Source organism: Hemicordylus capensis, chromosome 4 (genome assembly GCF_027244095.1).
Source record: "Hemicordylus capensis ecotype Gifberg chromosome 4, rHemCap1.1.pri, whole genome shotgun sequence".
Classification (NCBI taxonomy): domain Eukaryota; kingdom Metazoa; phylum Chordata; class Lepidosauria; order Squamata; family Cordylidae; genus Hemicordylus; species Hemicordylus capensis.
Window position 1 is genome coordinate 245281587 of NC_069660.1, and position 12047 is coordinate 245293633.

The window sequence follows — 12047 nt, forward strand, 5'->3', positions numbered from 1 at the left end:
GGAAATCTTCTTTCTCTTCATTCTGGGATTCAGTAAGACCCGGGAAACAAACAAAAAAAGCAATAACTAGATCTCTGGACTTCAACACTGCAGTTTGAATAAATAATAAATATCTCTCCATATGAACCAGGACAGCAAGAAAGGGCCACACAATTTCTGTTCATCTTAAGGCACAAATGTGGCAATAGATCTGAGCTGCATGAGATAGGCTGGGGGTCTTGCACAGGGCATAACTCTTAGTTTTGCAATTCTCCAAGCGCAGTTTCTGTGCAAAAAGCAGCAACTCACATTTCAGCTATAGAATAGCGGTGAAGCAAGTCGTGAGTGAACTAGGTTGGAGACGACCATTTTTCTCCTCTCCCTCTGTCCCTGCCTTTGTAGAGGGCAAAGAGCTGTACTTTGTCTTAGTCATCAGGATCAAGGCAACAATGGAGAGGAGAGTGGCAACAGCTACGTGCCAAACTAGACGTGATACAGGAGATCATGTTTGTGGGTCTCCTGCATTGAAAAATGTTAATACAGTAGCAACTGTGGGAGAGCTCGATTCTGCCTTCAACTGCAGCGCTGGGGAAATCTTACACCTTGTTTTTTCCGAAGTTGCATCGGTCCCAGAATTTGTCTCCTATGGCTTTCTGGGGAAATTGCTAATTTGCATAGCCCTGTCTCCATGGAGCAAGTGAGAGGTACAGTCAGTGTACCTTCATCCCATTTCCAGGAAATTCTGATGAATTTGTAACAACAAACCCCCATCCCCAGTAGTGCTGTGCAGGGTGGTCCTCCCCTGTGTAGTGGTGCTTTTCAGTGGAAGCAGAGATACCCGATGCTGGCTTGGAGGGAGTGTAGGGAATGTGCAAACTGGGAAGACATGCAAGGGTATCTGACGGGAATGACATCCCCCAGATATCCTTGTACATCTTCCAGTGTCCTTTGTGTGTTCCCCTGGCACCCCTGTGCTCTCCCAACATTCCCTGCACTTCCTCCCAACCAGCGCTGGGCACCTCTTCTGATGGCACACACACACCCCAGTCCCCAAAGCAGAAGTTGGGGAGGGCCTGCCCAAGCTTCCTCCATGAACCAGGAGATTGCTGCTAATTCATCTGAACTGGAATGTCTGGTGCAGAGGCCTAGCAGAAAGATCTCTTCAAGGCGAGTCCAATGTTTGTTTCTAAAAGGTGGTTATTAATCTAAGCAATGCTGCTTTTAGGTAGTTAATTATTGAATATCTCTGAGTGGCTTCTCCACTCTCATACTTTATGGCATTTCTGTTTGAAGTAGTATCCCACTGAAGTATTGTTTGATTATTGTTTTTCTCTCGAGAGTTGTTCAGTTATTCGTTTGTCTCTTACAGACCATGTGTCCTGTGTGTTTGGATCGTCTGAAGAATATGATCTTTCTCTGTGGTCATGGAACCTGTCAGCTTTGTGGTGATCGAATGAGTGAATGCCCTATCTGCCGAAAGGCTATTGAAAGAAGGATCCTTTTGTATTAAAATTATCACGTGTCTTCTTATAGCTTGTCATGTTATTACTAGATTCTGCTCATTGAATCTCTGTAAGCTTTGATGGCAGCTTGAAAGCTGTCATGAAGGAATTTCGAATGCTACAGAAGAAGTATATTTTAAGTGCTTAAAGACTGACAATTACAACACAAATCAGTATTTGAATGGTCAATCTCTCCTATCATCAAGAAAGCTAAACCAGGTTAGGTTAATTAATGAAGCTGGTTTTTTAAAAAAAAATCTTTCTCTTTTTCCCCAACCCCTTTATGTTAAAGGGACTATCTTGATTTTCTGTCTTGGTATTTTTATTTTATATGATGATCTCTAATTTCAGCAATGTTGATTTTTATACTGTCAATTGCTTTCATGTATAAATGCTTTTAATTCTGTATTGTATTTGTTTTAAGATTTTTCACAGTAGTGTCAATAGCAAATTGCAGCAGCAAGTTAATCCTTGTAGCAAGGTACAGGCATTTTTTAAAAAATCAGCACAATAAATAAATGATGTCTCAGTATTACAATTTGCCTCTATGAACTAAAAGCCTGGAAACTTTTGTATGGTCTGTGTTTTGCTCTGAACTAGTTTGGAGAGCAATTTGAGGGTTGTCTGTTCATCTTGAGTGAGGACTGCTCAGTGGGCTCTGCGCACATGGTGAGGATTCTTCTGGAACCAGATGCCTGGCAAGCAGCCCCCAAAACTCAGAGGAACTCCCAGTATGACTGCTGCCCATAACAAAATGGACACAGTACATGATGCAGTACATGCAAGCAAACCCTTCTGAATGCCCCAGTGGCTTTTTGCATCTCGGTCTTAAACCTTCAGTAGGAAAACAATTTTTAGAATGGCAAGAGTACATATATTTATTTAGGTACTTTTATAAAAGAAAACCATCCTAGCCACAAGCTAGAAATTTTTCATCTTAAAAGTCTGGTGAGCTAGATTCAAACAATACTTTGAAAAAAGGGGATATCCAGCAAGAGTCTTAAGATATGCAGAAACAGTAGCCTGTGTAATAAAATGTGTCTGTTTCTGTTGCAGGCTTTGCAAAATGCATGAACTGCCCCTCCCTGCCCCCCATATCTCTTGAATATACTTCAGACTATTCAGTTAATAATGAAGAGAGTGCTTGATAGATCTATGGAATTTCCACAGATTGACTGGCTGGGGGGTGGCGGGGTGGGGGGAGAATAGGCAAGACCCAAGTGAGATTTATTGGCTTAACATCATAAATGCTATTTAAGAACATGGAGAAAACAGCTTGCTCCGAATGTTCTTTATTAAAGTACAGGTAGTCAGAAACTTAAACTGCATACTTGTGATGATGCATGATTGCAGAGAATAAACTTAGTTTTTGGAGCTATAATTTACAGGTATATATTAATCTGTGTATTTAGTCCTAAATCAGACACACAAACATATGAAGAAACACAGATAGATTAACTGCCTTTCCTCTGATTAATTTTATTCTTTTTTACTGCAACAAGGTAGGAAGATGCTGCATTTGGATGTAGACTATGCCTAGGGTGATATTTTTATTTTTGTTGTTGTTCCAGGCATTGTTCCAAGCAATATTGATGATGTAGTAGGATTCTGTAGGAACACTATTAATGGATAGAAGCAGATGCTCCCTGCCCTGCCAGAAAACTAGATTAATTCTATTACATTTGGTATATTATCTTAAAATAATAGATTGTCATAATGCACCATATGTTAGCAATGTGCTAAACCTAAATGTTTAATGCTTGATTCCCTGAAACGGCCAGATAGTTAAAGGCAATTATTGAGCTAGAACTACAAAAGCTGCAGTTTTATTTATACTTGGGAATAAGTCCCATTGACCTTGATGAGACTATCTCCTTCCCAATTAAACATGGATAGGTTACGGGCTATGATAAACACACCCATCTGTTGGTTCAATTGAAATCAGTGGGTCTTAAAGCTGTGTCATATGCTCATTTAAAAAAACAAAAAAACCACACATTTCATTTCAGCACATGTGAGCTCAAACATGCTCAAATTTAAAAATGATAGGTTGGTTTAAAGCATTTGTGGAAGTTCTGATTTAGAAATGTATAACGACTGAACGATTGAACTTTTTTTAAAAAAACTGGACAATTCCAACTTACACTGTTTCCACCAGAAGTATATTGAAAAACCTGTGCTTGGATTTGTGTGAAAACCTATCTTACAATGAGTAATAGTAAAACATTCTCAAAGATGATACTAAAAACAAGATCTGGTTCTAATGGTAGACTACTATTAAAACTGATCGTACTATAGTACTATGATAAATAGTACTTTTGTACTATTTTAAAATGGATCTTAAGTACTAAACTTGCATAAAAGTATCAAACAGGGCATCGGGGGTGGCAGGAAGGAACTAATATTTTACAGCCTAGATAGGGGGCAAATGTACATTCTTTGGTGACAAAGGAGAGTTTGTTCTACAATTGTGTAATTTGGTGTTGTGGATCTCCTGCAAAAGTTAAGCTACTAGGATTATCACAGGTATATAAAAACAAAGGTATCTGCAGGTGCTGTTGCTCCAAGCCAATATAAATACTTTTAGGACTTCAGCCTTTATCATTGACTTTTTCCAGTTTTGCTAAAATGTAATGTTTGCAGACCATTTTGTCTCTATTTTCCTCCCTACTCACTGCAAACTGTTTTATAGCATGACTAGTCTTGTAAGAAGATTACGCTATTCAGTGTTTAAAAGGATGGACGTAAGGTGCTGTGTAGACCTCAAATTTAGTAGAATAAAGTATGAAACATGTTATATTAGCACAAATTTTTGTTGCTTTGATGCTATTTTATGTCATTTTGTTTAACTTGTAGAAGACAAGTATTTGTTACATGCATTAGTTAACGGAAAGCAGTACATTGTTTAATTTTTTCCTTAATTTATTTTAATTACTTTGTTAAAGCTTTGTAGTATATAAAAGCAGATGTTGAGACTTGAATTTATACTTTTATTAAAAAGTGTAAATATAAACCTGGGGTGGATTGACTGTGTGAAACTATAACATCATGACATGTGTGTACATTAGAAACTATAGCCACAAACTTGAAAAATACACAGGATCCACCCTTATGATTACAGGAGATCGAGGGAAATGGTCCAACACTGGTGGTCAACTGTCTAATCCATCAGTGTGCTTTGCATCAGCTTCTCCATGCAACATCTCCGCTCCAGTGTGTTGCATGCTGGGTAGCAACAAAAAGGGGGAATAAATGCAGAAGACCACAGCAAGTTGGACAGACAGCTGGCGCTTACAGCACATAGGAGAAATGAGCAGCTGTGCAGTGTAGCAGCTGAGAAGCAACATGTTTCGCCTCTCTTATCCACAGTTGGGAGGAACACACATAAGAAATGTCATGAATGCTCATCCTGACATGAGTATAGAAACTGTAGCACCTGGATTGACTGTTGGTCATAGGGAAAGTTGGGCTACAGGTGCTGCCGCATCAGTGAATCAGCAGTCTGGTGCATTGGGGAACTACAGGTTGGCAATACCACTCAGCTTTTATTATACACCTGTACTCTACTCTTTTGCCACCTGAGAACTGGATTGAGGTCTGTGTGTACCCCTGAATTGGCCGATAATTTCCAGCTGTCTTGCTTCTTATAGTCTTTTGATGTGACACTGTTGTGCAAAAATTTGCTGTGCAGGCAAAAGGCGCAAGTACAAGGAAGACACTAAGGATATTACCAGAACACTTGATATGAAGTCATGTAAGCGGGGAAATGGCGCTTTGCTGTTATTTTTAAACATATCTCCCATTGTAAGCTTTTAATGTTTGGAAAAATACCAGCATTAGGCAAAGTTAGAACATCTCATTTAAGAACATTGATGCAAAGAACTGAACTAGAAAGTAATATCAATGTTATTTTTGTAAAAACCAAACTAGTCCTACATTTGACACAAGAATTTAGTAAGACTTGAACAAAGTGTGCCTTGTTAGTGTACCCTTAATGTGCATTATTAGACTTGATTAACAAATCTACTAAGATTTGGCCTCAATTGCCAGGAGCCTTGCTGGGAGGAGGACATCTTAACATCTGCTTCCCAGAGACAGCTGCTGCCCAGTGGTGAGTTCCCCCTTTGGGGGGCAGCGAGGGCCAGGTGGTATTTTGTTTCAGATGTGTCTTGGTTTGTCTGGAGATGGGGGGCGGGATGTCAACTGACTGTGTGATGGCTATTCCGGTGCTGGTGGGGAATAGAAGAAGTAAAGTTGGCAGGTCAGTGAATCGTTACCGTGGAAGGGAAGTCAGAAATCTATTAGCTGTTTCCCCTTCTGGCTGTCCTGCCAGCTCTTTGACGTTGGAGAGCAATGCCAACCTCCCACAGACCCTCACCTTGCTCCTCTGTAATGCCAGGTCTGTCCAGGATAAGTTGGAAACTTCATGATTTGATTATGGATGAAGGGGCAGATCTGGTATGTATTACAGAGACTTGGTTGTGGGAGGCTGGTGGCCCAGTCTGGTCCCAGCTTCTCCCTCCAGGGTACTCTGTTGAGGAGCAGATGCAGTGACGTGTGCAGGGAAGAGTGGTGGCTGTGGTCTATAAGGATAAACTCTCCCTGACCAGGATCCCTGTTGAAGTGTCTGACCATATTGAGTGTGTGTACCTAAGTTTGGGGACCGGGGATAGACTGGGACTTCTGTTGGTGTACCGATAGCCTCGCTGCCCAATGAAGTCCCTAAATGAGCTGACAGACTTGGTCTTGGGTTTGGCGTTGGAGTCCCCCAGGCTTGTGGTGCTGGGGGACTTCAATGTCTACTTTGGGACCAGTTTGTCCTGGCCAGCTCAGGAGTTTATAGCGGCCATGACAACTATGGACTTAATCCAAAGGGTCTCGGGACCAACACACATTGCAGGTCACACGCTTGATCTGGTCTTTCACTCTGATCAGGGTGGTGTTCCATGAGTGGGGACTCCTGTGATTTGCCCATTGTCATGGACGGATCACCATCTGGTTAAGATTGGACTCAGTCACATCCCACCTTCGCAGGGGCAAGAGGCCCATTAGAACGGTCCTCCCGAGAAGGTTATTGGATCCAGTAGGATTCCAAGAAGCCTTGGGGGGATTTAGCGTTGGCTCTGCCGGTGAGCCTGTTGATGCCCTGGTAAAGGATTGGAACAGCAAACTCACCAGGACAGCAGTAGAAGTGATTGCTCCTAAGCGTTCTTTCTGATCCACTTTCTGATATACCACTATATCCCTTGGTATACAGAAGAACTACAGGGACTGAAGCAGGGACTGAATTTGGAACCATCTGTTAACTGCTGTGACATGTTTAATGGTTTTGGGTGTGGATAAAATCTCTCATATTTGGGCCAATGTGGATTTAGACCCCACAATTACTGCAGTGTCTGAATTGGAGGTGTCCAGCGACGACTCTTATGTGATCAGGCTGAATCAGTTTGTTTGTGACTCGTGAGGATGTGGACAAGCTGCGGAGTGATGCAGCCTACCACCTCTTCTCTTGACCCTTGCCCAACATGGCTAATACTATCTGGCAGTGAGGTTGTTGTAGAAGGCCTAGTAGAGATCATAAATGCTTCTCTGAGGGAGGGCAGGATGCCTCCTTGCCTTAAGGAGGCAATTATTAGACCATTTCTGAAGAACCCTGTCTTGGATCCTTCAGAGTTGAGCAACTATAGTCCTGTCTCCAACTTTCTGTGGATGGGCAAAGTAATTGAGAGGGTGGTGGCCTCCCAACTCCAGGCAATCTTGGATGAAACTGATTTATCTAGACCCATTTCAAACAGGCTTTCTGGTGGGCTGTTGGGTGGAGACTTTCTTGGTAGGCCTGATGGATGATCTCCAACTGAGAATTGACAGAGGAAGTATGACTCTGTTGGTTCTTTTGGACCTCTCGGTGGCCTTCAATACCATTGACCATAGTATACTGGAGCATCTGAGGGGGTTGGGGGTGGGGTTTAATTAATGTTTTAATCTTTCTGTTGTAAATTTGAAAGAGACCTGATTTTGGGCAGTATAGAAATGTGTTGAATGAATGAATGAATGAAAATAAATTACATTACATTAAAATTAAATTACCTCTCGGGCAGATTCCAGATGGTGTTCTTTAAAAACTGAACTTTCCTATGGTGTTCCTCAGGGCTCTGTGTTGTCTCCAGTGTTGTTTAACAACTACATGAGATTGCTGGGAGAGATCATCAGGCGATTTGGTGCAAGGTGTTATCAGTATGCTGATGACACCCAAATATTTTTCTCCATGTCAACATCATCAGGAGAAGGCATAATCTCCCTAAATGCCTGCCTTGAGGCAGCAATGGGCTGGATGAGAGGTAACAAACTGAGACTGAATCCAAATAAGACAGAGGTACTTATTGTGCGGGCTTGGAACTCGGGAGATGATTTTCATCTGCCAGTTCTGGATGGGGTCACACTTCCCCAGAAGGAGCAGGTATGCAGTCTGGGGGCTGCTTCTGGACACAGACCTCTCCCTGGTGTCCCAGGTTGAGGCAGTGGCCAGAGGTGCCTTTTATCAACTTCAGCTGATAGGCCAACTGCGTCCATTTCTTTAGATAAATTACATTAGAACAATAGTACATCTGCTGGTCACCTCCAGACTTGATTACTGCAATGTGCTCTATGTGGTGCTGCCTTTGTCTGTTGGCTACTTGGGAAGGGCCTTTCTCCATTGCTGCCCTGAGGCTTTGGAACACACTTCCTGCTGATATAAGAGCCTCCCCATCTCTTACAACTTTTAAAAAGGCAGTCAAGATGCATTTGTTCACCCAGGCTTTTAATTAGATATTGTTTTAATTGTTTTTAATATTATTTTAAAATTCTAAATTTTAATTGTTGTAATGTTTTAATCTTTTTATCTGTTGTTTTTAGTGTTTTGTTGTAAACCACCCAGATACTTGCATTTTGGGCGGTATACAGATGTGTTAAATAAAATAAATAAGATGTTCTTCTCTGAGAAGAGGTTTAGAGCTGGCATTTGCCTAATTTATGCCTCCTTAGAATAATTAGGCTGTATTGCTGGCATGAGCATTACTGTTTCATTCCAGCAGTTTGTAATGGGAGCAGAATCTTATGGAGGTCCACAACTGCCAAGGGCTCCCCGGTTCATTTCCTTGAAGAAAGCCAGTCCCTCATGTTCATTGCTTTGTATATGTACATTGAATCCTCTACTGAATGGACATATGAACTCTCATTCATGAATGAGTGTTCCTCATAAGTTGTATTTGCAAAACTCTACATTACAATATGTGGGAGCAATCTGTCAAGTACTGCTCCTATGCAATTACTATTCAAGTGTGGCTTGTCCTTGGGGAATCTCTGCAAGTCTTATAGCAATAGCAATAGCACTTACATTTATATACCGCTCTATAGCCGGAGCTCTCTAAGCGGTTTACAATGATTTAGCATATTGCCCCCAACATTCTGGGTACTCATTTTACCGACCTCAGAAGGATGGAAGGCTGAGTCAACCTTGAGCCCCTGGTCAGGGTCGAACTTGTAACCTTCTGGTTACAGGGCAGCAGTTTTACCACTGCGCCACCAGGGGCTCTTAAAGTCTTCTTGAAATCTGGTTTATACAGTAGCGTTGCTTGGTGGCTTGTAACTTGGCCTTTTAATTTCAATGGGACTACTTTGAGTAGTTTTCCTCATCATATCAGCCACTGTATGTAAGTTTAGATGGTACTGTAACATATCCCACTTTCTGTTGCTGAGTGTCAATACTAGTGTCTTGTAATCTAGTTTAGTTTCAGGCTCTCTTGGATGGTTAAAAGTGGCATTGAAATAACTCTAACACCTGTTTGGCAGTGTTGCATATTCATGGAATTATTATTATTTAGCTTGAAGGAGAGAGAGAAAAGGTTCCTTTTAATCCTCAGTTGAATAGTAGGGTCAAACTGATGTGGAGAAGTTGGAATAAAGGTAATAAACTTTTGATTTCAATCTTCTGCCATGTATTCCTCAGCCTTAAAGAAGCCAATTGCCCTGTAATTATGCATGCCCTCAGCTCCTTGTAACATTTTTGTAAATTGCAGTGCATACTCGGATAGTGTTTGTGTCATTTTAATCCCAATTGCATTCACTGGGAAACTAAAATGAACATGTACTTCATTGCTTCATATTTGCATGTACAAAACATATTGCTGTAATTGACCCCATTATTTTTGCTGCTGTTTTATTCCTGTACTGCCAAAGCAAAATTCTTAATGAAGTGTTGGGTTTTCCCCCCTTTGCAGCTGGTGTCATGCTCAAGGTAAGCCACCCATGTTTTAAATTACTTATTTGGAATACGTTAACACAGACACCAGACTAGCAAAGTACACTTTTGGTTAAGATGAGGGTCAAATAAAGCCCTGACAGTTTTGCTCACTCTCAGCAAGAGTATTTGCAGGAATAGAAAAAAACATGGATAACAAAATATGGATATGATCACAGTGGCAGTAGTGATCATGTCATAAAATAGTTCTAATTACTGTTAATATCTGCTGCATTAGCAAAAACAGTTGCTTTGGCATGGAAAGATTGAGCCTTCTGGCTGCTATTCCCCAATGCCTTGACTTAGTCAATGATTATGTACGGTTTTAGCTTAAGTGCTGCATGCATTAATCTTTACATGACTGAGGGCCACATCACCTTCTTCCTCCCCTCCCCTTTCACTGCAATATTTGCCTAGTCCTCTGCTTGCCTCCCAAGTGTCCCCTCTGTAATTCCAGGGGACCGTTGGTTCTAACCTAACTGTTATCTCCCACAGCCTTCAAGCATTTGGATCTGAGAAGGGGAAATGAGAAGTCTTTCCCTGGTAGCCACATGTGTAATTCTTATTCTAATAACTCCTGAGGCATCTTTTAACTACCCAAACATATAGAATGTTGGAGCCTGTATGTATGCTGCATTCTAGGGAATATCCTGTTCTTAACCTGAAGTTTCTTATGCCAAGATTCTGTTAATACTTCAGTGCCATCTTTGTAAATAAAAGCTGTATGAAAGTTCACTCAGGACTTTGAAACATCTTCACATGCATTGATTACCTTCAATGGATATTAAAAGTCAGTGCCTTGACAAAATCTATTGACTTCCTGGCTGAGAGCAACCATGATGTTCTTTGAACCTTCAAATATTCATTGTTTCCACACATAATAAGCAGTGAACCACACATTATTTCAGTACAAACAGGTTCCCAGCCTTCTCTTTGCAGAACTACATGTGGCATTGAGCAGTTTCAGGATAGAAGAGGGAGGTGAATGCTTAACCCTTTCTTCACTTTCTTTTCTGTCCAATTCTTCCCTGTAGCCTGGTTTATGTCTGGGCTTGGAGACTGGCTGGAGGGGAGCAGTTGTGAGATGGAGAAATAGGAGGAGTTTAAGCCACCTTTTCTTGCCACTTCTCACCTGAACATGTTCCACCTATCACATAAATACATTATTCAATAAACATGGAGCTGGAAATTGAAGTAATTTTTCATCAGCCTTGTTTATATACAGCACACATCGGTGAAGCATATGCTGTATACTTGTATTCTGATAGAATTGGCTAACTTAGCCTTTGTTTTAGTTTGTATAATTTACAAAAGAACAGTTTATGTTTAAGACCAATGGTTTGGATCCAGACCTTTCCCTCCATGAACAGAAGCTACTCACATTCATAGATGGAGTATTGTACTCACTGAAGGGACTTCTGTTCATGGAGCACAAGGTAAAGATCTAACTCAATTGAAATATCCATCCCTATAAACATGTATTCCTGTAGCAATGCAGTGTGTATGCAGTCAGTGTAAATACAGCAGAATTATGTGTGTAGCAAACTGTTGTGTAGTTTTGTCTGCTGGAACACCAGTAAAACAGCTTACAACATTATCTCAGGCAAGTACAGTTGCACTGGTGCGAGTAACTCATACAACAGCCCAGGGCCCATCCAGGCCAGCATCCTGTTTCATACAGTGGCCCACCAGATGCCTCTGAGAAGCCCATAGGCAAGAGGTGAGAGCATGCCCTCTTGCTTGCTGTTTCTCCCCTACAACCGGTATTTAGAGGCATCTTGCCTCTGAGGTGTCTTATAGCTACCAGAGTAATAGCCATTGATAGACCTGTTCTCTGTGAATTTGTCTAAGCCCCTTTTAAAGCCATCCAAGGGAGGTATCCAAGCTACTAGCCATCACCACATCCCGTGGCAAAGAATTCAATATATTTAATTATGCGCTGTATAAGAACAGCTCTGCTGGACCCACAAACTTCTAAGACACAGTGTCATCTGTATTGCTCCCTGTCCCACTACTGTATCATGCCCCCTCTCTTCATTTTGGTGTGTGACTCATTCGCAAAGTAGCATTTGACCTCTTCTAGAGCAGCAGCGATATAGGAAGATGCTGAAAGGCCAGTGAAAGTGAGCCAGCGTGGTGTAGTGATTAGAGTGCTGGACTAGGACCAGAGAGACCCAAGTTCAAATCCCCATTCAGCCATGAAACTAGCTGGGTGACTCTGGGCCAGTCACTTCTCTCTCAGCCCAAACTACTTCACAGGGTTGTTGTGAAAGAGAAACTCAAGTATG

General features: G+C 41.5%; 1 protein-coding gene across 3 annotated transcripts in view; it reads left to right on the plus strand.

Annotated features, from left to right (window-relative positions):
- MIB1 (MIB E3 ubiquitin protein ligase 1) overlaps positions 1–4494 on the plus strand; it is a 107070-nt gene extending 102576 nt beyond the window's left edge. For all 3 annotated transcript variants that reach the window (XM_053243107.1, XM_053243105.1, XM_053243106.1), the window contains one exon: positions 1349–4494. In XM_053243107.1, coding sequence (XP_053099082.1) covers positions 1349–1489 — 141 coding nt within the window. In that variant the 3' untranslated portion in view covers positions 1490–4494. The remainder of the gene's footprint in view (positions 1–1348) is intronic.
- The last annotated feature ends 7553 nt before the right edge of the window (positions 4495–12047 follow it).